The sequence below is a fragment of the Puma concolor genome, chromosome D1 (assembly GCF_028749965.1).
Source record: "Puma concolor isolate L17-30 chromosome D1, mPumCon1.1.hap2, whole genome shotgun sequence".
In the NCBI taxonomy this organism is placed as follows: Eukaryota; Metazoa; Chordata; class Mammalia; order Carnivora; family Felidae; genus Puma; species Puma concolor.
Genome location: NC_141676.1, coordinates 39098397 through 39125660, shown reverse-complemented (window position 1 = coordinate 39125660; position 27264 = coordinate 39098397). Strand labels below are relative to the sequence as shown.

Sequence of the window (27264 nt, the reverse complement as noted above, 5' to 3'; positions counted from 1 at the left end):
AGTGAGCAAGTGAGAAAACTGGACTCGGACCCAGAGTCTCTGGGATGTAGAGGAAAGTAATAAAGCTCCTAGTAAAATCTTCCGATAATTACTGAAGAAGACTTCATGGAAAATGCAGGCAACTCTGTGCTGTATTGATGTTGATTATGATTATGATGGTGGTGATGTTCTCTGCCATCTTTGGAGCACCTACTATGTGCCCAGAATGATAGCAGAGGGATTAGGAAGTTTATTTTCATGAGCACTCATTTTATAAACATTTCTTGAACATCTCTTCTGTAGCAGAATCTGTTCAGATGTGAAGGCACAGACACCAAGCCAAATTTTCCACTCATTTGTTACAGTATTGTCCACATATTGTACACACAGAAACTGGAGTGTGGAGAATTTGCCCAGTCTCTCTAGGATTTGCATCTAGTGCTGGGATTTATATCCAGATTGGTCAGCCTCCAAAGCTTTGTTTTTCTGTATAAAATTGGATGGATATGAAACCATTTTATTCATTCTAAAAAAAATGAAAACAACTCTCTTGTTTAGTAATAAAAGATACATTTGTTGAAAAAAATTCAGAAGTATAAAGTGAATAAAGTAAATAATATAAATGCCTCCCATTTGTCCTCTATCCACCCCTTCCTCCCCATCACAAAACACTGGTAATAGTTTAACATACATACATTTAACAGACTTTGGATGGATATATAAATGATTAATATACATTATGTATAACCTGCCATATTTAATATATAATACTATATATCCAGATAGAAAAGCACTTGGTTGACTTACTACTTTATGTTTTGTTTCTTATTGCTGTGGGAAAATTGAAAAGGATTAGAATTACTTTCCTTCTACTTCTCATTCCGACCTGTTCTCTGTAATCCCCCTGGCCAGTCGGCTCATAACCCTACTCTGGGCTTTGAGTGAAGGACAGCTGTCTTGTCTGTCCAGTTCTGGAGACCCAGTGCCTCTTTGCCAATGAGCAGAGTTAATGCACAGTTTCAAAGAAACTGAATTACCCAGAAGGAGCTGGCATTAGAGGGTTTGGTATTTGAGGAAGTAAAAGGGGTCTAAGCTAAAGTGGCTACACCCTGGAGAGAGAAGATGGAGACCTGTAGGTTCTTAAAGTGGTGTCTCTGACAGTGGGGTCATTTCCAGCAAGGAGAATGGATTTGTGGTATAGTCAAAGATTCAGGCCCCTGATATTAGGGTAGCTGTCCTTGGCAAAGATCTTAGCACCTGAGCTTAGCAGGGAATTAGCAGAACTTCAAGCTGCCTTTTAATGGGTTATGGTAATAGCCAATGTGCAACTCAGTCTGATCATGAACTTTTGTGTAAAATCCTGAGAACCATAGTGGGATCCTGCTGAGTACAAAGTGGACTGGAAAGTAACCAAATAATGAATGAAATTTAGCTGTCCATTCTGGCAAATAGCGAGCTTAGAGTTGTATTTATTTTGACTTCGAAAAATGTTTCTTGAATTCAAGCACCACTTTAGATTATAAATAACATGTCCTTGGGCCTAAAGTGTAGATTTTCAGATTTGACATCTAGGAAACTAGGGATCATCTTGTAATTGACACATACATTTTATACATAATTACTTTCTCCCCTAAAAATATTCCTCTGAAATAAATAATATTTTCAGTTAAGGTAATATGGCATATTCCTAGGGTGTTAGCAAAAACGATGAACATTTCTTGTATCCATGTGCAAAAGAACATTTTATCTGGGAGTGATTTCTCATGAGTAATTACATTCTCATCTTAAAACGTGGACAGAGAGGGGCGCCTGGGTGGCTCAGTTGGTTAAGCAAATGACTTTGGCTCAGGTCATGATCTCACAGTTTGTGAGTTTGAGCCCCACATCAGGCTCTCTGCTGACAGTTCAGAGGCTGGAGCCTGCTTCAAGTTCTGTGTCTCCCTCTCTCTCTGTCCCTCACCTGCTAGTGCTCTCTGTCTCTCGCTCTCTCTCTCTCTCCATCTCTCCCTCTCAAAAATAAATAAACATTAAAACATGGACAGAGAGATAAATGTTAATAATTTGCAACAACTTAATATTGGGGTACAATTGCCATAGCAGAAAGTTTACTTTTTATTGTGTACGATTCAGTGGTTTTAAGTATATTTTCAGAGTTACACAATCATTATTATCTGATTTTAGAACGTTTTTATCACCCTAAGGAGAAAACTGCTTTCCATGAAGGATTATTCTCCATTCCCTCAAGCTTAACCCTAGGTAACTACTCCTCCATTTCCTGTCTATAGATTTGCCTATTGTGGACATTTTATGTAAATGAGATCATATAACACATGATCTCTGGAACTGATTTCTTTCACTTAGCACAGTGTTTTTGAAGTTCATGCACAATACATGTTGTAGTATATAGCAGTACTTCATTCTGTTTTATTACTGAATAATGTACATCAAATTATAACATGCAATAATAATGTTGTGTGGATATACCACATGTTCTTTATGGATTTATCAGTTGATGAGTATTTGAGTTTCCACCATTTGGCTATTACGAATAACATTTGTATGAGCATTTGTGTGCAAGCCTTTGTGTGGGCATATGTTTTCATTTTTCTTGGATGTATACCTTACAGTAGAATTGCTGGAACATGCGGTAACCCCATCTATGTTAAAGTCTGCAGACCTACCAAGGAAATTTTTAAAGTGGCTGAAACATTTAACATTCCCAGCAGCAATGTAAAAAGGGATCCGGTTTCTCTGTATGCTTATCAACACTGGTTATTGTCTGTCTTTTTGATTATAGCCATTCTTGTGTATGTGACATGGTATCTCATTGTGTTTTTTGCTTTGGATTTCCCTAATTACTAGTGATGCTGAGCATCTTTTTATGTGCTTACTACCCATTTGTTTATCTTCTTTGGAGAAATGTCTATTCAAATACTTTCTCGGTATCTTTTTATTGAGTTGTAAAGGTTCTTTATATATGCTTGATTCGAGTCTCTTGTCAGGTAAATGATTTATAGATATTTTCGTATAAGGCTTATGTTTTCTCAGAATCCTTAGCAATTCTTCATGAAAGAAATGGCCTGCCTCAGAGCTCCTGAAACCACTTTTTCTTCTCATCCCACAAAGTCAATGTGATAAACACATCAACACATCAGTACCAAGTTGTATTTTATTTTTGAATTCTTCTAAGTTTCCCTCAGCTACCTGATGCAATTACTTTTTTCTTATCTTATTTCTCTTTGACCTCTCTGTAACTTTTGATGCTAAGGGCAATCATACTCTTTTGTTTCTTGCTTTACTCTTTCTGTCTTTTCTTTTTTCTTTTCTTTTCTCTTTTTTCTCTTTTCTTTTCTTTTCTTTTCTTTTCTTTTCTTTTCTTTTCTTTTCTTTTCTTTTCTTTTCTTTTCTTTTCTTTTCTTTTCTTTTCTTTTCTTTTCTTTTCTTTTCCCCCTCCCCTCCCGTCCCCTCTAATAAGTATTTGTGTTAGGGACATACTATGTTTCAGCAATTCTGGTTAGGAGCTGGATCTAAAGTAAAGAAAGATACATTTGACATATATTCCCAAGCAATATATGTTCTGGTAGAAAAGGTAGGTATTAGTAAAAATAGCAATACATTAATAGACATAAAATTGTAACTGTGATTAACCCTATGAGGAGGTGCTGAGTGCTTACATCAGTAGGTTACAGGGGAAACTTCCCCATGAAGGAAATCAGGTGTTCTTTTCTGAGGAGCTGAGGACTCAATTGAGATAATAAGGATAAGCAAGCAGTAACTGGGCCAAGAGGGAAGCCTATATGAAAGTCCCTATGACCTGAGGGAAGGAGATAAAGGCAGGGTGGTTGAACAGAGCAGGCAAGAGTGAAAATGAAGCAAAATGGTTCTAGGCAGTTAGGTGGTGGTGAAACCATGCTGGGACCAGGAGATCATATTAACAATGTCCACATTTTGAGATAAGAGGGAAGTAACTGGCTGGAAAATTTCAGCAGGGATGGCAAGATGATCAGATTTGATTTCCTAAAAGATTGCTTTAAATGTAATATGAAGAATAAATTGAAAGTGGGCAATACTGAGTGTGGGGAGATTCATTGAGAAGTAATAGCTCTAACTTAATTAATGGCAGCTTAGATGTGGGTGAGATGATGGTGGCTTGGAAGAGGGTGGTGGCAATGGAAATAAGGGTTATAGCGTGAATTTGAGAAAAGTCAAGACTTGGTGATGGATCTATTATAAGGGATTAGGGAGAAAGGAGTTTCAAGAATGACTGATAACTACACTACTCTAATTCTTCTGTCATGGTTTGACAGTGACTGTCTTGTTTTGAATCTACCACCTTATAACTGTGGGCCACAACCTCTTTGTTCCCATTTCTTCATATAGAAAATAGGAATAATAATAACTTAATTCATATGAATGCTATGATACAACTAGGTCAGAGTCTGGCTCATAGTATATGACACAATTAGGTCAGAGTCTGGCTCATAGTATGTGCTCACTAAATGTTACTTGTGAAAAATCCCAATTGTTAGTGCTCTTTAGAAAAGAAACAGAGGAGGGAAGTGACTAATTTATTAAAAATTAAATATACAGAAGACTTTTGATTTTGGCCAAGACGGACTAGCCCTGTTTCTCCCGGGTCTTTTCTTCTATAACCAAAAGAAAACCCTTGGACACAACACAACAAATACCCAGGAAGACTGAAAGATGAACAGAAAGTGAACTACCTGGGAACTTTGGGACTTGAGGAGCCACATGGAGTGAGTTCCTCATTTTATTTTTGAATCTTAGTCATCCTAGTTGAGGAGCTGAAGTAGACTGCAACCTTGAAACCACCAATACACCACCAACCACATACTATAAAAGTTCCAAGAAAAGTCCACTCCACTTCTGGGGAAAAGGGGGCTTCACGGAGCAGAAAACCTTGAAAATACCAACTTTACTTTAGCCATCTTTCAATGGTAAACCTGCTTGGCAAAGAGAACCTGATTGTCTCCCTGTAGTAATGTCAGTGGGGTTCAGCATGGACCTGGGCCTCCCCTCCCCACCATCAGCTTGGAGACTGAACAAGGCAGTGCAAGGTGGGCCAATAGGCACTCTGCTCTTTCCCAACTTCATTGTCAGGGGAGCTCACCACGGAGCTGAACTTCATCCAGCATTGACAAAGTAGTATGAGGCAGAGCTAATACTATATTTAATAATGAGAGACTGAACACTGTCTCCCTTAGATTAATAATAAACCAGTGATGTCCACTATCATGACTCTTGTGCGATATAGCACTGGAAGTCTTAGCACAATAAGGCGACAAAAGGAAATAAAAAGCATAGAGAGCAGAAAGAATTAAAACTATTTCTGTTTACAGATGACATGATTATCTAGGTAGGAAATCCTGAGGAATCTACAAAAAAAGTTATAGAGCTAATAGGTGAGTTCTGCAGCGTCACAAGCTATGAGATCAATGCACAAAAATCAATTACATTCCTATATACTAGCAACCAACGTCTAGAAACCAAAATTAAAAAAAAAAAAGATTACTATTATATACAGTTGCTCCATACCTAACGAAATAAATCTAACAAAACATGTGTAGGATCTGTATACTAAAAATTACAAAACACTTAGGAAATAAATCAAAGAGTAAGTAAATAGGTAGATATACTATGTTCATAGAAGAAGACTCAATATGATAAAGATGTCAGTTCTCCACAAATTGATCTGTAAGTATAACACAAACCCTTATTAAAATCCCAACAAGAATTTTTATAGAAATGAACAAACTTAATTTAAAATTTATGTAGGGGCACCTGGGTGGCGTAGTCGGTTACCCTTCCAACTCTGGCTTAGGTCATGATGTCACGGCTGTTAGGTTTGAGCCCCATGTTGGGCTCTGTGCTGCCAGCTCAGAGCCTGGAACCTGCTTCAGATTCTGTGTCTCCCACCTTCTCTGCCCCTGACTCTCCCTCTTCCTTTCTCCCTTCCTCTCTCTCTCTCAAAATTAAATAAACATTAAAAAAATGTTTTTAAGTAAAATAAAATTTATGTAGAAAGAGAAATTAGAATAACGAAAACAATTTTTACCAAAGAAGAGTAAAGTGGGGGAAATCACTATATCTGACATTAAGGCTTTCTATGTGCCTTTCTATATACTTACAGTAATCCAGGCAGTGTGGTATCTGCAAAGGAATAGACACCTAGATCATTGGAATGGAATAGAGAACCCCAGAAATAGGCCAACATACATATAACCAATTGGTTTTTGACAAAGGTACAAAAACAATTTAATGGAGGAAAATAGCTTTTTCAATTTTTGCACTGTAACAATTGGACAAGTGTAGGCAAACAAAACAAAACACCTCAACTGAAACTGTATACCATATACCATATATACAAAAATTAGCTCAAAGTGGGTCATGGGCTTAAAATGTAAAATGTAAAACTGTTAAAAAAAATAGAAAATCATTAAGACCTAGGGTTAGATAAAGAGTTATTAGACATGACATTAAAAGCACTATCCATAAAATAAAAAATAAATTGAGTTTCATAAAAAATTAAACCTTTGCATGTGAAATAATGATGAGGATGAAAATACAAGGCATAGACTGTGAAAAGATATTTACAAACCACATAATAAAGGCCTTAATATCTAGAACATATGAAGAATTCTCAAAATTCAACAGTAAAATAAAAACCCAAGTATAAATGTGTAATAGACATGAGCAGATAATTCACCAAAGGCAAGCTTCAGGTCGAAAATGAGCTTGTCAAAAGATGTTCAACATCATCGGCCATTGGCAAAATGCAAAGCACAATGTAGTATCACGTACACACCTATCACAATGGCTAAAATTTTTAAAGTGGCAAAACGAAATGCTGACAGTGATGTGGAGAAACTTGATGACTTACACATTGCTGATGGGAATGTAAAACAGTACAGCTATTCCAGGAAATTGTTTGGCAGTTTATTACAAAATGAAGCATGCATTTATCGTATGACCCTGTGTTCACACTTTTGCATATTAATCCAGAGTAATGAAAGTATATATTCACATAAAAACCTTTACCCAGATGTTCATCGAAACTTCATTCATAATAGAAAAATACAGGAGACAATCCAAGAGTCCTTCAGCGTGTGTATGTTGAACAAACTGTGATGAATTTATGCAATGGAATACTACTCAACAACAAAGTAACTTGTACGGTGGACACATACAACAATTTGAATGGAATTCAAAGGCATTTCATCTAGTGAAAAAAAGTCAGTCTCAGAATTTACTTACTGTACGTATAATTCTATTTATACAGCATTCACTAAATGACAAAACTGTAGAGATGAGAACATGTTAGTAGCCAATAAGGGACAGGGACTGGGGGGTAGGTGGGTTTGGGGGAGTGTTGAGTAGGTGTAAACAAAAAGCAATAGCGTGAATATGGTGGTGGGCACCTGAACTTATACATAGGATAATATTGCTAAGAATTATACACTTATATACACATATACACCCCCAAAAGGAGATAGATATTGTTTTTTTAAAAAAGGTGTAAACTGAATAAGGTTTTTAGACTAGCTAACAGTAATATACCAATGTCAGTTGTCTCGTTTTCATGTTGTACTACAGCTATATAAGATGGCACTATTGAGGGAAGGAAGCAGGGTGAAGTGTAATGGTATTCTTTGTAGTACTTCTGCAACTTACTTTAAGTCTGTGATTATTCTCCTTTAAAAAGTAAAAAATTAACCTACACTGTGGCCAACACTTTAGAAGTTCCTTTTGATCACACGGTAAGGTGGAGTTTTGGAAAGAATACAGGAGAAGAGATGAGGAAGATAGATGGAAGTTTGAGTGCCAGACATACAACCTATTGTATGTACTGTATGCCCAACATATTATATGTACTGACACCTCACAGGTGCTTCAAACCTCAATTTCTTTATCTATAAAACGTTGTCTGATGAGATGTGCTTGGCTCCTCCTAGTGAGGTCATTGTAACAATTTTGTAAAATGCATGAGAGATGACTTTGGACAAAGTAAAGCTACAAGCCCACCACACCCCAAGTATGGAGCATTTGCAGCTGAAGTGACTATTTCAGTAACTTGTTTGGGTCCTGACTAGTCCACTAAGAAAACATGGTATTTAATTTTTTTTTATTTTTTTTTTTATGTTTATTTATTTTTGACAGAGACAGAATGCGAATGGGTTAGGGGCAGAGAGAAAGAGGGAGACACAGAAGCAGAAGCAGACTCCAGAGCCTGATGCAGGGCTCGAACTCATGAGCTGTGAGATCATGACCTGAGCCGAAGTCGGACGCTCAACCGACTGAGCCACCCAGGCTCCCCTAATTTTTTTTTTTAACGTTTATTTATTTTTGAGATAGAGACAGAGCATGAATGGGGGAGGTGCAGAGAGAGAGGGAGACACAGAATCGGAAGCAGGCTCCAGGCTCTGAGCCATCAGCCCAGAGCCTGACGCGGGGCTCGAACTCACGGACAGCGAGATCGTGACCTGAGCCGAAGTCCAACGCTCAACCGATTGAGCCACCCAGGCGCCCCGAAAACATGGTATTTAATTGATAATGGCTGTTGATTCCATTTGATTGCATTACTACAGAGGTAGGGTAGAGTCTTTCTGAGCCATTCTATGGAAGGAAAAAGAAGAAAAGGAGGAGGATAAAGGACCTATGTGATAATGACAGTGCCTCATCAGTGCTCAACAAATATTAACCAGCATAACAATAATTACCATCATTAGTGGAGAAACAGCATGCTGCCGTAATCATTATTCTTTGTCCTGAGAGGTTGGATACTCTAATTATACTAATCAAACTCTAGTCAGACATCAACAATTCTAAACATACATCTTTCACCTTTCCAATTTATAGTCTTGTTTCTTGGGGACAATTGAATCTAAGCAAATAACTTCCTTGGGTATTCAAAGAGATATTCTAATTTAATTATCTTCAAAAGCTTATCTGTTCGTAGGCTTTCTGCCTGAACTATAAAGGAAAGAGAACATTTTCTTAACCAATTTTTACTACCATCCAAAATAAAGTCTGCTCACAAATAATTGCAGTAGTGGTGGTCTTAGTAATAGTAGTAATAATGGTCATAAAAATAGCTTACATTTATGAAGCACGTACTAGTTGCCATGTGCTCTAAGCATTTTACTTACATTAATTAATGTAATCCTCACAACCACCTCAGAAGATAGGTTCTATTATTATCCACATTTTCCGTATTAGGAAACTAATAAGTGGCAAACCCAGGGTTGTCTCACCCAGGCTGCGTGGTTCTGGAGTCTGTGCTCTCAGCTGCCTTGTGCCGCCTCTCAGAGCGCTTGTCCTCCCCCTTTTGTAGCATCTCCAACAGCTGGAAGGGAATTTGATGTTTTTGGAAGGAGAGCATTTCATATTTGATGATTGTTGTCCAACACAGGTCAGATCTTCAGTGGAAATTTGGGGCTAGTATAATACAAAAAGACCATCTTCCTTCCTGGCTCTATGGAATCACTTCCATATGTCTTGGTTTAACTTCAACCGTATCCAGATTGCTTGTAGCTGCTGACTGATGTGGTCACCCTGGCGTCTAGTGTCACAAATACGAGCTCCCTCACTTACTGGTTTTGTGATCTTGGGCAGATTCTTTAATGTTTGTTTGTTTGTTGTTGTTGATGTTGTTGTTTTTGTATCTGCTCCTTCATTGTAAAATGGGAAAACTCATTTCACGTGATTGTTAGGAGAATTAAATGATATGTGCAATATTTAGCTCAGGGCTTGGCACTTTCTAGGCTCAATACAATTATGGGAAGTAATGATAGGCAAAGTGAGGGTTGTACAAAATATGCTACAATTCCTCTCTTCAAAGTTAGTTAAGAAGGCAATAATAATAAAACTCACAAATATCACCATGTATTGTGATATGGTTGCCTCCATAGAGGTAAAGATACCAAATTTGGTAAAAATTCCAAGATGGGTGAAATTTATGTGGTATGGAGAGGAGGTATGGAAGGCTTTCCTGGCAAAAGTATGTGCATGAAATGGTGTTTGAAGCCAGGTGGGGGCAAAGGGAGTCCAACTACATTGGGAGATTGTATTTTAAGTCATGGACATAAAATGTCAAACTGGAGAGGGGTAGGAATGAACTCTTGCATTTGCAGGACCATGTTGGGGCCATCTCATCAGAGAAGAGGGTTTGCTTCGAGAATATTGGGAGAGAAGACTACGTAGGATGGATATGTTAATTACCTTGATGAGGGAAATCCTTTCACAATGTACACATACAACAGATCATCACGTTGTACACTCTAAATAACTTAGAGTTTTGTCACTTAGGCCTCAACAGAGCTTGGGGGGGAAAAGACCAGGTAGGTAAGGATGTATCAGATGTTTGAAACGTTGCATAAAACCATGCCTTTATTTTGCCTGTAGTGCCTCTCATGGGCAATCCTGACTGAGAAAACTATGACCATTTTTCAAAGACCAGTTCAAATACTACCTTTTGCAAGAAGACTTTTCTCCCTATGAGCTGAAATTTCTTTACCTCAGTGGACTCTTATTTCAGTCTATTCCTCCTATCTAGCATGACCACACGTGCCAGTTTGCCTAGGTCATCCTGAGCCAATGCTGTTATGCTAGTTTAATTATTAATAGAGCCCCCCGTTCACTCTAAATATGTTGTTTTCTAGGTAAAATACAAAGTCATCTCCTGGTAACTCTTATCACTTCTCCCTTCTGTTCTGCCTAGTTGCATATTGACATCTGGTGGCCCCTATTAAAATGTTCGTGTGAACAGAGACATACCTACTCACCTTTGTAGTCCCAGTACAGACCCTAATAATTATTAAATTAATTTAAATAAGGGATTGAAAACTTCAGTGTCAAAGTCTATATTCTTAGACTTTGTGTGCCCGACATCCTCTGGTGTTGTAACTGCATGTACTAGGTGTTTAATAGGTCTGTAAATTTGATTGGACATCCACAGGGAGATACTATTTCTGGAGTATGCTGGAAATAACATTAGCACAGACTAGATGTGAGTTCTCATAAATTTTCTCTTCTCCCTGCATGGTAACCTGTGCACGCTTCTCACTGACCATTTGCATTGGTCTTATGGCCAAAAGAAAATTTTTGTTTTGAAAAATTGAAGGTGTTCAGTCATATGCCTATGTACGCTTTACTTTAATTACACATGAGTGACCAAAACAGCTGTAGGTTGTAGAATTTAACCTTTCTCATTACTGGGTTTCTGTTAGGAAATTTAGAGTAAAAATTAACGAAGATTGGGGCGCCTGGGTGGCGCAGTCGGTTGAGCGTCCGACTTCAGCCAGGTCACCATCTCGCGGTCCGTGAGTTCGAGCCCCGCGTCAGGCTCTGGGCTGATGGCTCAGAGCCTGGAGCCTGTTTCCGATTCTGTGTCTCCCTCTCTCTCTGCCCCTCCCCCGTTCATGCTCTGTCTCTCTCTGTCCCAAAAATAAATAAACGTTGAAAAAAAAATTAAAAAAAAATTAACGAAGATAGAGGATATTTCAATTGATTGGTACACTTTTGTAACAGCACACTACAAACTATATTGAATTTTTTAGTGTTGTTCAATTAGTGTTATTTCTTTGGGGTTGCTAGCTGGGATTTCAACTCTTGTATTATAACCTTTGTGACTTAAACCTATCTTAATTTTCTTCTTAAAATTTCTAACAAGTTGTACTAGCGGATGTTAAAGGGAATAAGGCCTAACCTTTCAATACTCTTTATTTACAGAGTAGCGATTTAGATGACTCTTTAAATTTCCTGCTGATGACAGGAAGGTATCGCTGTCTGTGAAATCTTGATTTCTAACTTGGATTCTTATAGTGTATTTTGTAAGGTGTTAGACCTATTTCCCTCATGTTTTGTGGGTTAAGGATGCTGTAGCTATTTGAAAATATATAACCATGTGATTATCCATCAGGTATCAACCCAGGGGTTGATTGCTGAACACTGTGAACTTGGACTACCTGGAAAACTAGAGTTAAGAGCCCTGCTGAAGGCCCTTGAAGAGAGGTCCTAAGAGTAAATCCCTTTTAGACTCAGCACAACCCCATGCTTGCCAGCATTTCCTGTGACCAGTGAAATTCCTTTGAAATTCCTTGTTAGTCAGCCCTTCTTTGCCAAGTTATATCAGCTGAGCCTCCCTCTTCAGTTTTACTCTCTTTGTTCTAAAGAAACTATGGATTCTCACATGTGGGATTTTTTTTTTTCCTTTTTTAACCTTAGAGGCAGGTTTCCCAACCCAGGAACCAATGACATTTTGTACTGGTTCATGCTTTCTTGTGTTGGGTTTTCCTGTTCATTGTAAGATGCTTAGTAGCCTGCCTGTCCTGTATCCACTAGATTCTAGTAACACCCCTACTCAAACCATGATAACCGAAGGTATTGGCAGACATCATCAAATGTTTCCAGTGGGGATGGGATGCAAAATTACCCCCTGTTGAGACACTGCCTTGGAGCCTCTATAGAAACATTTGCAGAGCATGGAAAAGGCAATGCCCTCAGAGCAGTACTTACCAGTCATGTGACTTGCATCAGATGCTGCCTTCTCTGACCCTTAGTCTTTTTACCTGCAAAGTGGGGATAATGACATCTATCTTTGAGACCTGTTGAGATTTCCACCACATCAGGGATAGAAACTTCCAGGTATATAGTAAGATCCCCATACATGGTAGTCATGCCATTCTTATGTGGTGAGTCTCAACTTACTTTTCTAACACCTGTGATTCCAACTTAAGAAAAGGTGTCTCTTTCTTTTTTTCTCACCCTGCAAACAGAGCATGATGAATGCGGCAGCGGGCAGCACAACTGTGACGAGAATGCCATCTGCACCAACACTGTCCAGGGACACAGCTGCACCTGCAAACCGGGCTATGTGGGAAATGGGACCATCTGCAGAGGTAGGCTTGCTGCCTTTGAGGTGAGCTGTGAACAGCTTCCCTGCCTGGGCTTCTGGTACTCATGTGGTAGACCCTTGTCACCATTCTGGTAGCTGAGCATGGCTAGGGTTCTGTTCCTGGTCTGTCATCTGGTGAGGGCACTGTGCATCAGAGAAGAAAAATGATTTAAGTCTACATTTTGGATTGAATGCAAAAGGTATGCATTTGGGTCTGGGGCATGGTTCTACACCTCCATGGCTCTGTTTAGCTTTGCCTCTTGGCCTGAGTTTGTGAGGGACACTCTGATTGTTGACGTGGGTTTTTTTCCCTGTGTGCTTTGCTCAGAGGGCAAGTGGGCACTGCCAGTGGCCATACTCCAGGTTCTGCTTGCATAGGAAGCTGAAAGTTTTAGCCTCTGTCTGTGTGGTAGCAGTTCAGCAATTCAGATGTAGTGCCTTGGTTTCCATCTGCATTTGGAATAAAATTAAAGTTTCTCCTTGTGGCTTATGAGAGCTTTCAGGATCTGGTCTCTGGCTCCTCTCAGCTGGCATCTCTCTTGTCTCTCCCCTCATTCCCTTTATGCCAACATATTATTCCTCACTGTTTCTCAGACATGCCAACCAGCTTCCAGTCTCGGGATTTGCACTTGCTTTCCCCTCAGCCTGGATGTTCTCATTTCCTTCCTTCAGGTCTCGACTCAAGTGTCTCCTTATCAGAGTAACATTCTTAGGCCGCCTCTAAAATAGCATCCTTAATATTTCTTAGCCTCACACCCTACTTTATTATTTTTTTTGTTTTCATTAACACAATGTAACAGAACATTATACATTTATGTGTTTGCTTCTGTATTGTCTGCCTTCCCATTGGGATGTAAGCTCTCTGAGAGCAACCGCTTGGTTTTGTGTCCCTGCTGTGTCTCCAGCGAGTAGATGGATGCCTGGCACATTGTAGGTGCTCATTAAATATGTGTTACCTTACTAAATTAACCAGAGGAAAGTGACAACATTACATTGAAAAGGAGGCAAAATGTACAAAAGACAGGAAATGATCCTTTGGGTTCTATATTATTATAATTATCCCCACTTTAGAGGAAACAAAACTGAGACACAGGAAGGCTGAGTAGCTTGAAGACAGAAGTAATATACAGTGAATAAGTCACCATAATCATGCCCTAAATTGGGCAGAATTTTAAAAAAAATGACTTTATTCTCTGTTAGTGAGGTTGGTGCAAACAGGTTTGTTTTTATTTGTGTACATGCCTGAGTGTAAATTAGTGAAACTTTTAATGGCAATTTGAGAAAAACCTATCAACATTTAAAGTGAATGTGAAGAGTAATATAGGGATTCTCTTGATTCCATTCACTATATCTCCTGAAATGTATTCTGGGAAAGGCACATGCCCATAAGGGGGGAATGTGCACATACAGAGGTGTTTTGCTGTGTTGTATATATTCATTGAAAGCCAGATACAGCCAGAAAATCTGTCAGTAATGGAATGATTTATTTCACATGTCATTTTGTGGAAGAGAATATAAAGGTTTAAAAAACTTTAAGTGTCTGTATGCACACACATGTGTATGTGTGTTCACGTACATACTCAATGATCTCCAAGATGCATTTTCGAGAAAAATCGAATAAAGCTATAGGACATTACCTGTAGCATCATCACATATCTCATTTATTATTTATAACTACCTATATGCATACTTCTGTAAAGCATAAAGACTGGGACATGCAAACTGCTCATGTTATTGCCCGTGTGTGTGTGTGTGTGTGTGTGTGTGTGTGTGTGTGTGTGAGAGAGAGAGAGAGAGAGAAAGAATGTTCACTTATTATGAATTCAATGTTGTTTTTATCTTTTACAATGGGAATTTATACATATAATATTTGTGGGGTTTTTTTAAGTTCCATGAGGCAAATAAAAATACCAGTGCTCAGCTTTTAAAAGAAGGCTGAAGATACTTCAAAAGTAAAGTAAAAAGACATAAATATTAATATAATTCCATGGATTATCCAGCCCACTGCTGGTACTTTCATGCTAATGCTATAAATCTGAGGCGCACATAGGGATTTGATTTTAATGCATTTTTTCTTCAGAATTATGTTACCTCATAAAATAATATTAATTACCCTAGTTCAGTGAGTTTGTGTTTGCCCAACCCTCTCATGCCATTGTGATAAGTAGTGGCTTCACCTTTGTGGAATTTGAAAGTCTGATTGTAAAAAATTATGAGTTCAAATAATGTTTCTGGTGTCCACAGGCTCTGAAAATACATCTTCCCTTGAAAGTTACAAATCAAGGACAATAGTTTTCTTCAAGTGGTTTTCGTGGTCAGTTAGGTGGACATCAATAAGATGGGGAGAATCTCGTGTTTATAAATGTTGCCTGGGGAGGCAGTGCAATGTAGTTCAAGAACTGGATTGCAAATTTAGAGAACTAGGGGTTAGACAGGATTTCATTGCTGCCGAATTGTAACTTCTGTATTTTTACATACTAAAATTGGGTGAATATCCCCATCCGTGTTTTTCCAACAATGTTATTGCAAAGAGTTATGAAAAGAATATATATGTGTGTGTGTATATATATGTATATATATGTATGTATATATATGAAAGGAATATATATGTGTGTGTATGTACGTATATATATGTATATATACATATGTATGTATATATACATACACACACACATATATATTATATATATATATATATATATATATATATATATATATATATATATATCTCAATGTGTTTTAGACTATCACAGGCTCTAAAATGTAAAACACTATTAGTAGTAGTAAAACAGTAGCAGTACAATGAGGGAAGAGGTGGAGGCAGTTAATGAGTTGGCTTGAACCTCAGCCTTCTGCCTGAGTTGCCCAAATTTGTGTCTTCATTTGAAGACATACACTTTGTAGTTGACTTTTCCACCTGTAACCGAAACATTTACAGAAGGAGTTGGACAAGGATAACTAGATCACTTGAACTGTTTTTTTAACGTGTAAAAGCTTTTCTGGACGTGGTATTGTTCATGGAATTGACTACATCTGCATAGAAATAAAAACCATTAACACTACTAGTAACAAAATATGAGACAGAAATTTCTCAAACAATACCAGTTGGTGTGAATTCTTTCACATGGGTTTTCCTGGTGGTCAGTGCCCATGGAAGGTGTTTTTGGAATTTTTTCACACGGGTGGTAAATACCTGTTCAGCTTCAACATTCACAAAGTAGGTGCAAGATGCCTTGCTGGGTATGTTCACATATGTTATCTCATTAGTTCCCAACATATCCCTGGGAGCTTGATAACATCCTTACAGCTCACAGGCAAATCTTGAATAAGACATAGCTGAATCCAATTTACCTGGATTAGTGCTACTGACTACTTTTAGTTTCTTCCCTCCAGGCCCCTTCCTGTACCTTCTCCATTTTTTTTTCTCTTTCTCCCTCTTCTTCTTTCTCCCTAACTATTCATTATTTAAGCCTCTCTCTTTTTTTTCTTTTTTCTTATATTCTAAGTAGAGACTGTAAAAAAATCAGAAAGGGAAGAGAAACAGTACAATGACAATCTATAATTTTTAAATTTGCCTATATTTTTGATAAACAGACTAAAATACTTTGAAACTGTGCAAGATTTGTTGCTAAAAATTTGGGGTTAAATGGACAGAACACGTGCAAATTGCTTCAGGTCTGATTTGCACAACCTGACATACAGGTTTGGGTGGTCTGTGGAATGTTTATCTGCTTTCACAGTCCTGCATTAACCTGGAACTGAAGGTGAGTTTGGGGCAGTTTCCACTTAGTAGGTAATAGGCAGGGCCTTCTCCCTTGTCTGTCCCTAAGGGCTGGGTAAGATATGATGATCCTTGAGAACACTATCATCTTCATGACTAATAGTATTGACATTTATTAGTCAATTTATTAGACTGTAAAGATACAGTGGGAATAAATTCTGTGTCTGGAGCATAGTTCTGGGCGCCATAAGAGCAAAAGGCAAATAAGAGAAGGTCACTGGAAACTTCACCATTTAGTATGAGAAAAAGATTTGAACAGTTGCTTCCCACCCAACGTAACTATTTACAAAATGGTATTATCTCGTGTGCAAAAGGCTTATAAGGAATTATTCAAGGGGTGCCTGGGTGGCTCACTTAAGCGTCCAACTCTTTAATTTCAGCTCAAGTCATGATCTCATGATTCTTGAGTTCTAACCCCACATCTGGCTCTATGCTAAGTGTGCCAAGCCTCCTTGAGATTCTCTCTCCCCCCTCTACGCTCCTTTCCCACTTGGGTGAGCTCTCACTCTCTCAAAATAAATAAAGAAAAAAATTACTCAAAATTTAGAGCCACATGAAAGGTATTATTATGTGTTAGTTAGGACTCCTTTGGTTTCGAGTAAGAGAAATCTACTGGCAAGACTGGCTATGTGACTGTCAGAGCCCAGAGTCAAATAAAAGACTGGGGGGAAAAGGTAGAAGAAAATTTTTTTTTCTGTTTCAAAGTACTAAAATATAAAGCTTTTGCCTTTCTTTTGTGGTCTCTTTCTCACCCTATTGTGATGGTTTTTTTTTATTTGCTATTTAATGGCACTTCCTTGGCCCTGAAGATCCTTTTGGGGTGAGTGCAGACACTCAGAGGAGCTTCAGGCCCATCCCCTAACTTGGCACATGCACTTGGCCCACTGAATGCAGGGCTCGTCTCTGCCTTGACCAGTGGGGCAGGGAGGTTGAGCCAGGTGGCTCCCCTTCCCTTGAGCCTTGTACCCCAATCCACAACAGATCGTCAACCTAAGGGACTGCAATCTCCCCACCAGTTCCCCACATCACCTGTGGAATGCACCTGAGTGCTGACAGGGAGGATGGCACAGTTATACTTTCACCTGGAAAACTCCGAGCCTGCATTCCTAACCCCTACCCTGTGCAAAGACCCTGTTGGGGGCAGGGGGCAATTGCTGCTTAGTGGAGAAGAGAGAGGCTCTGAGGGACCAGAGCCCAGGGGTCAGAAGAATGGAGAGCTGAGAACCCATCCTGGAGAGGGGGGTAGACTATGGGAATGAGACCACACATGAGCTAAGGCTCCAAAGCCCCAGTGCATGCTCTGTTGTCTGCTTAGACCTAATTTACAGAACAAATTCAAATATGAAATTAGTAAAAATGTTAATGTGGTGACCACAGAACATGAATCCCCAAATGAAGGGTCCTTCTGAGTCAGGGGCCCCATGCAACTGCCTTGGCTGCATGCTGGTGAAGTTGGAAGTGTCAACTAGCCTTCACTGTCCAGGTGTGTCATATGACCTGAGGGCGGAAAGGTGGCTGGGATTTAGGAACAGATTTCTCTAAGAGCTGGAATGCTGATTGTACGCTGTCTCCTTGATGCTTCCTTGTGGATTGGGTTCATATTTCTCTCTTTTTACAGGCAGGCTTTATGTTTGTCCATGTGGTTGAGGATTAGATCCTCTGTTTTGTAGACTCAAAACTTGGCCTTGTCAGAGTACCAGAGATGATCAATCTCTTGGGACTGATATACTAATTTTTTTATTTTTATTTAAAAAATTCTTTTTTAATGTTTATTTATTTTTGAGAGAGACAGAGACAGAATGCCAATGGGTTAGGGGCAGAGAGACAGGGAGACACAGAATCCGAAGCAGGCTCCAGGCTCCAAGCTGCCAGCCCAGAGCCTGATGCGGGGCTCGAACTCACGAGCGATGACATGACCTGAGCTGAAGTCAGACGTTTAACCGACTGAGTCACCCAGGCACCCCACTGATATACTAATTTTTTATGATAAGCTGTTGTGGTTTGAGGAAAGCCTAAAAATGATAGCTCTCCCCACCCCACCACCTGCATTCAAAACCAGTTGAGAGAGAAATGAATTGAGCAGCGGGAACTAAAATGTTGATATGAGTACTGATAAAAATTACACCAGAGAGCACGGCTTATGTATTCGACACTGGTATTTGTAATATTGAACCCCCGAATTAGACAGACTTCTGCATCTATTCACGGTGGGCCAAGGCGACACCTAGGGCTTCCTGTGTTTATCTCCACATAGGACTTTTTCACATTGTAGGGCAATAAAAGTCCAGAAGGGTTGTTTCCTGTGTTCCTCCTAATCCCTAGTGAGTAAGTGAGGGAACAGCTGGGCTCCGCAGGTCAGGTTTCTCTCACCAGCAATCAGGGAAGAATGAGAGTGGCCTAGGGCAAACATTTCTTAGAGAAATCAGATCAATGGAAAAGAAGCACCCCCTTCCCCAAGTCCACCTACAACTTCTATTAAGAAGTGTCACAATGTTTGTGTCTGTAGTTTCACTGTCTTTCTTAGATGAAAGATACACAGGGAGCCTTTTTTTTTTTTTAAATAAATTCTGAATTATTTAAGTGAAAAATCACAGCTAAGGAGTTAGTCTGGGATTTTATTGGCTCGTCACCTCAGTATCTGTTCCCTGGCTGCAACTCTCTCCATTGTAGGTATAGTGATCTAGGGTCTGCTCTAAACGTAGTGTGATGCACTTGCTCAAAATCTTCCAGTATTTCAGGAGACAATGGGTGATATTACACTCCTAGTGTCCCCTAAATGTTCTTTTTTTGTCTGGAGCAATATAGCAACTAATCTTCCCCTTGTCCAGTGTTTATTTTCAAACCATGTGAGTGGGCTCTGTAATGATTTTATAATTTATGGAAATATACCTTCACTTTTTTCCTACCTTTCAAGTCCAGGAAGCCCTCCCTGATCTCAGGCTGGGTGAGTGCTCTTTCTCTGTGCTCCAAAGACACTCTCCAAACACTGCTCCAGTCCCCATAATCCTATGTTGCAGTTGATGGTTTTACTCGCCTGCTTCCTGTAGGCCAAGGCTACATATCTTGGTTTAACCAACATTTAGCATAGAGCTGAGCATGTTATAGTACTCATAAATTTCCTGATGAGTGAACACATTAAGATTCCTTTGTAATAGAGCATACACTTGTGTATCTAGAAGATTCTGCAACAAAGCAAAAATCTGCATGGGACACAGATGGTTAGGCCACTGGAGCCTTGCCCCCAGCCTAGGAACACCACTTCTCCTAAAGGTAGATATGCAAATGGATTTTGATGTGGAGTTGGCTTTGCTAATTGAATAACTGACTTTCAGAGAAGATCATTACAATAAAATTAACTTCACTGTAAAAGTTCTTGGAACATAGCTGCATGTTTATTCTGAGGCACCTCAGAATCCTATAGTTCTCTGAAGTCATTTATGAGTATGTTTGCATTGAGGTACATTTGCAGAAGTGCTGTTTCCTAGAAATTCTACTTCATGGGAGGCTGGATAAATTGTACAAGAAAAATCAAGAAAGTCAGTAACAGAAGGCTAGAGAAGGTTTATTATAGACAGAGTAATGTGATAGTACATGCTAAAGATGTAGATGAAATTCTGAATTAAGTAATATAGGTACCTTACATGCACAGAGTTGTTTTCAGAAACTCAGAGGCATTATGGGAGGAAGGATGAGAGAGAGGCAGAATAGAAAAGTGAGTTATTTTACTATGATATCACTGAAGATAATAAAGTTGATAAACTGCTGGGCTATGAATCAGAGAAGATGATATTTAGGGATTTTGAAGTACACGCAAGGGGAATAGGAAAGCCTTTGGCAAGAGTACTCACAGCGCTCCACACGTGGTTTTCAAAGTGGTTAATGTAATGAGGAAGGATTCAGGAAGGTCTCAATCTAAACTTCTGCCTTTAGGTGTACAAAGTGTTGGACATGATGGCAAGAGGCAAGATTGACATTATAGGCTGATTTGACCCATTTAGAGCCAGAACCGTTTGTAAAAATACATTTGTATTGATAAATAGATAAAGGTGGTGAATATATGTCTAAGAGTGCACCTCTGGTTATAGAGCAATTTCATAACATTTCAAGGAGGGATTTGAAACTCTACCCTACAATTGGTTCATTTATAAAATCAGGAAGCAGGTAGATAGAGGAAGCTCAGGATCAGACTCTGTCAATAGGAAGAATCTTTGCAATGAATGTGGACTGTACTTCTAGCAACGAGAACCACTTAAAATTTTCCAACTAAAGAAGATGATATGAGAGGGTGTCCCTTTGGTAGTGTTTAAGACTTTTATTTCAGGATCATATTGAAATAATTGGGACAGATCAGATTACTATAAGAAATGTACACATGGGTGTACATGTAAATGTAAATGGGCACATGGGTGGCTCAGTCAGTTAAGCGTTCGGCTCTTGATTTCAGCTCAGGTCATGATCTCACAGTTGGTGAGTTTGAGCCCCATGTTGGGCTCTGTGCTGACAGTGGGGAGCCTGCTTGGGATTCATTCATTCATTCATTCATTCATTCTCTCTCTCTCTCTCTCTTTCTCTCTTTCTGCCTCTCCCCCGCTCTGTCTTTCAAAATAAATAAATAAACTTAAAAATATGTGCCTTTCAAATTTTTTTAGGACTATTTGATGATTTAACCATAAAGCATAAACAAAGATAAGATTGATGTGGGTGTGGATGACAAAATCTCTTTCAGTTCAACCAGCTACCAAAAAGTGTTCTTAACACAGGGATATAAATTGTAACATACAGTGGTAAGAAATAGTTTATTAGGAACACTCCAAACCATAATGCCATGCTTAAATATTCATAAACCTGAGGAATGGGCTACAGAATGATGACATGATTTTCTTCTAAAGAAGCTATTTCCTATTGATTAAAGTCTACACTCTTCAGCAAGGCACTTAAGACCTTGTATCAGCTTTGCCATATCTGGATATTTCAAGCCTCATCTCTTACGGTAGCTCTCCTCATTACCTTACCAGTCACACTTGGCAGTTCACTAACCATTCTCTTAACAGGCCAGGCAGTCTCATGCCTCCTTCCCTCTCCTTGGGATCCTTTATTATACTGGAGACACTTTTCCATCCTCTTTTTCTTCCGGTTGAAATCCTGTTTATCCTTCTTAGTCCCACTCAAATCCCATTTTTCCTTGATCTTCTCAGTCAGAAAAAAATGTCTTCCTCTCTCATTTCTACTTGTAATATTTAATGTGTTATGCATTATTAAATTGAGCTGTTTACATATGAGCATTTCCCACTGACATAAGACGTAGTGCTTCCTGGGTGCTAGGTAAATATATATTGATGTGAAATAGGAATTGGCTAGTTCATCTCACACAAATCCACTCTGCTCTCGTAGCTTCGTGTATTACTGTGAGTCTAAACCACCATTTAGATAATCAAAGAAAAATTAAAATTGTAAATGCTTGTGTAATATCTATTTTAATACTTCAGAAAACCATCAATGGATCTGTTATTTAAGTTCAGATACATTATCTATTTACATAGAAAATTCATTTATTCTCTTTTATGTTTCATTCCTATTGATACTGAATACCCCATCAATACCCCATGTCCTGTGGATACTGAACATAATTATACCAGGAATGATTAAATCCTTTAGCTTAATTTAAGAGTCTCTAGGCAGCCCAAGTGAGGTATCTTTCTTGCATCTGTTTGGTTTTTTGTTTTTTTTTTTTTTTTTTTGCATCTGTTTCAAAATCTTAAATGGCTCCATTTCAGACTCATTCACTACTTATTCAGTAATCTCAACCAGAGCTAGATTTAGAGCTGGAAAGCACTTACCAAGTGCCAAGTCAAGGCAACATGGGGAACATGACAAATTACTAGACACAGAACTCTGCCTTTCATGTTCCAAGAGACTTTCATAGTATCTTGGCATGTACTGTTGAGTAGGATAGTGTCTTTTCATATTGTTTCTTGGCTCCCGTGTGACCAATGGGAAACATTCATGAGGCTCAGATCAGTATTTCACTTTGTGGCCCCAAACAGCATGAAATCAATTATTCTGTTGGTCATTTAACTTTGAACCATTGATAAACTTAGGATCGCATTGTTTTATAAAAATGGAATATTACTGTACCACTGCCTCTTGGAGGTTTAGAGTGTCACCATTTTTTGTCTCCATTCCTACAGGTTCAAGTCAGTACAAAACAGACATGGGACAATGTAGGAATCATACTGTTGACCTTATCTTGCGTTCTCTGGGACAATCAGGCCCCATTTCAGGGCTTGCCTCTCATACTGTCTTAATTTTAAGGGCAGAAGCTTATCTGCCCTTAATTTTAAGGGCAGAAGCTTATCATCCATGAGAGGATGCAGATACCTGGTCAAATCTCTGCTTTACTGATTGCATAGAGATGGGAAGTTCTGGGGCTCTCTCTATGCCTGATGCAGAAGGTCTGAGAGAAGAGATGGTTTGTGTCATGCTGGAGCCATGGTCTTTGTGGCACACATGAATCAGTTTGTCACTTGGTAAGGGAACACTTCTCATAAAGGAAAGAGCTGTTACTTGGATATAGAAACAAAAAACTTTTTTTTTAATGTGAAATTTATTGTCAAATTGGTTTCCATGCAACACCCATTGCTCATCCCAACAGGTGCCCTCCTCATGCCCATAGAAACAAAGAAATTTAATACAGTCATTCCATTATCATTCCCTCCTGCTAAGATAGCCTGCTAAGATTCTCCACCCCCCAGAAGTGCTCACCCCTTTTAAATGCACCATTAGTAATAGTAAATAAAAGGACATTGGTAGTAATGTTCACAAGAGTATTTGAGTTACAACTGCAGTGTTAAGCAGTATTAAAATAACTTCAAACCTTTTTGGCAAACTCACTACCCTAAAAATGCTTACCCACAAGCGCTGGTACTAAATTTAGAAGTGGGTGTATTTGTTATAGTCCTAAGAGAAAAAAAAGAGTGTCTATGCCTGGAGGGGATTCTTATGTTTAAAGTTTCAATATGTTTCCTTTGAAAAAAAAATGACGAGAGCTAGAAAATGAAACTGATTGTCTCTTCTAAGTTATCAAGAGATGTTCTGCTCATCAGCCCGATGGAGAACTGCAAGCGGACACAGAACCTGTTTTGCATTCTTGAAGCTAACACAGAGCATTAACAAGCCCCAGGCAAGGGAAGGGGACTCGGGTGGCATAGATACAATATATTGGTTGTGTAGTTTGGCTTAATAAGGCAGACTTGATATAGTCTTGTCCTGACCTTTAATATTCTTTTTCTACAAGTGCATATTTACTGGGCAAAAAGAGTCTCTGGGATGCACTAAAGCACTTTCACCTACCAAAGTCTGTGTTTACCTTTTAAAGTTTGCAGACAATAGCTATATCCCTGGGGGCTTAAAACTTTAAACCAGCTTGCATCACAGAGGGAGTGGGAATCTGATGCTTAGACAAGTGCTGATTCTTTTGAGTGCATTTTGAGGATTGTACTTTGGTGAGTTACATAGATGTTTGTTATCCATAATTGTCACGTCTGAAATGACTCATGAGATTAGCAGAGCCCTATAAATATATTTCAGTCCATTTTATTTTAAAACAGTCTACTGAACATTGACTTTTTGTTCAGAAATCAAGATAACACGGTCTTTTTTTCCTAAGTAACAATTCTCAATGGACCAGGACATGTTTCCTGATGTTTCTTTAGGCGACATTATTGCAGATATCATAGTCAATCTCTAGGCCATCTTCTGGAGTAAGATGTGTTTGGGGGAGCAGTTATTTGCAAAATAATCAAAGTATTTAACAACTAGTATTATAGAATGGTGACAGTTATACTTGACATGCCCATAGCAACTCAGAATATGCGCAAGGAGTATTTATCTTATGTAGGACCACAAAACTATGGTGTACGGCTGAGCACCATATTTTAAGACAAGTTTAGCTTCAAGAGATCTGGTCTCTTTTAATGATGGTTGTGCTATGAGAGAGCTAAGCAGCAGTCAGGAGCCTAGGCCAGGTACTGCTACTGGGTCTACCCAGCCCAGATACTACTTTAATATTACCTTAGAGACTGCTCTTGACTCCGATTTGTATTAAAGACACAAAGGACAAATGGAAAAACACTTACATATAATCTGCAAATGTTAACAGAATTTGGGGGTAGTGCTAATATCAATCCTTCCTCAACAGGATCTTGGTGGAATGCTTAACTACTGCTGACCAGTAGAATGTGCTGTGGTTCACGCTTGCCCGTTTTGCATTTCTGCCTCATTCTATCCCAACACAATGATGTATTTCTTCATTTCAGCCTTATGCTTGCTAGAATAAAGTCAGGTGTTTTCATGGCAGAGTGCCCTAGCTCTGTTGATAATTGCTTAAAGCTTACTCCTTAAAATACAGTTATTTTACAACTCAACCACACTGAATTCATGTCTGTTTCTATTGCATTTGCTTCCTCTTTTCATTTATACCTAGATGTTTATTTGCCAGGGCGTCTGTTTTACACAGTGTCCTGTGAGAACTGAACCCATCAAGTGACCTCTTGCTGCTCATTTCCCCATTTGTTATTAGGTATAATGACACTCCCAATTTCTTCTCTCAGCTTTTAAATGGGAAAACTATAACACAAAAGGGCGAACACACATAAAATTACTTGTATAAGGCAAGGAAATAGTGGTAGCTGCCGTAACAGACAGCTCCAAAATTTCAGTAGGTCCAAAACAATAAATTCTGATTACTCCTATCATTGCGCACAGAGTGGATGGTGAGTCGGGATGTTGCTCTGCAGAGTCAGACAGGAACCTGCTCACTTTCCATCTTACAGCTGTGACCTCTTCCTGCTTCTCAGAATCCTTCCCACTCCATCATCAGATGAGGAAAAAGCGGTCATACAGGGGAGGTTTTTATGGGCCAGACCTGAAAGTTGCACATAACACTTTGGCTCGCATGGCATTGGGCAGAACTCAGTCTGTGACCATATTGAATGAAGCAGAACACCGGGAAGGGGGAGGACGCAGCTGTCGGTGAGCACTAGCCTTCTCTGCCATATCGTTGTTGTAAATAAAATTCTAAGTGCCACTCTTAGGAGTGGCTGCATTACTATTTGTAGAAAATAAACCTCTGTGCAATTTTGAAATGGATTCTGGCTGATGCACTGTGCAGATCTTTTGTAGGCCTTCAGGTAAGAAAGACTGGGGGTATCCAGGGCTTAAAAATGTTGCCAGTTGAGTGAATGCATTCTTTCCAAACATGTCATCACCACTTATATTTGGATTCAGTCAAATTAGACAGTTCACTTTGTGTCTCAGCTTCTGATCCTGTTAGTTTGAAGAACAATTGAGAAACTGCTTCATGGGTCACTTGAAAGCAGTGGAAAAAAATTCAAAGTCATTAAATGTCTCTTGAGTAGAACTGCCAGGGACACAGTAAAGTAACTCCTCCTGAGCCCTGGACCCTTCATAATTCTATTACTCGAATAAGTGATTCCATCATGTTACTATGACAATTTTCTTCTTGTCAGTGATCATTTTTTCCAAAATTGATAAATTTTCCATCTTTAAACTTAAAACCTAGAAATTGCGTGTCCGTTCTCTTGCACTGCATTTTTGTGTCACTTTACTCATTTGTGGATAATGCCACTTTAATGTGGCATATCCTGAAAGATACTGGACAGGGATAAGGCAAAAATTCAAGTATTTATTCAGATCTAAATTAACTATACTTTTAAGTTTGTGTTAGGAGTACTGAACTAATATATTTTCTTGTATGTAGAATTTAGTTTCATAAGATTGTTATTTAGCTTGTATAAGTGACTATATGGATGACAGAGGAATTCCAGATATCCCTCAAAAGTATAACCTATTTTTGGAGCTGTGCCTAGATGAGATTGGAAAATGGTTTGGTTTCAGCCTCCCTAGATTGTGTAAAGCTGATTTGTGAAATTCTACACAGATAAGGAAATTGAATGTTGGTATATTCACTTAAAGTATCTCTTTGAAGACTTTATTAAGGAGAAGAAAAGCAAAGTGTAATAAATTTCTCAGAAGAGGATTTGCTTTATGCTTAACAACAGAGTAAAACATGCCTATTCACAGGTGTATGTTCTAAAATTAGTAGACATTATGGCTCTAGAATAGCGTAGTCCGGTTGAAATATAATGTAAAATATGCATGTTGTTTTAAATTTCTAAGAGTTGGCTTAACAAAGGTAAGATAAAATAGGTCTGACACATCTCAGATCAGAGATTTCAAGTGCCCAGCAGTCACCTCTGGCTAGTGGCTACATCAGCAACTATAAAACCTTCAGGGTAGGTTTCAATTAGTAAAAAATTACTATGGCACACTCTTGAATCTGCACCCTTGAGCACACACAGGAAATCTCTGGAGAGGTAACATGCTGCCCTTAAAGTAGGAAATCGCACTTTCCATGATTTTGTTATACTAAAAGGCAGTTCTGATTTTCAGTTGAATGCAAAATGATAGCATTAAGCAGACAGATGGCTGGAATCCATATACCAGGGGTTGAGAATATCTAATTCCTTCTACAGTATAACATTTCCTGTCTCAGGATGGAATTTCACCATAA

The 27264-nt window shown here is 38.8% G+C and overlaps 1 protein-coding gene across 2 annotated transcripts in view; it reads left to right on the top strand.

Moving 5' to 3' along the window:
- The window catches only part of NELL1 (neural EGFL like 1), an 877378-nt gene that overhangs the window by 512025 nt on the left and 338089 nt on the right, over window positions 1-27264 (top strand). For both annotated transcript variants that reach the window (XM_086677814.1, XM_086677813.1), the window contains exon 14: window positions 12774-12896. In XM_086677814.1, coding sequence (XP_086533940.1) covers window positions 12774-12896 — 123 coding nt within the window. The remainder of the gene's footprint in view (window positions 1-12773; window positions 12897-27264) is intronic.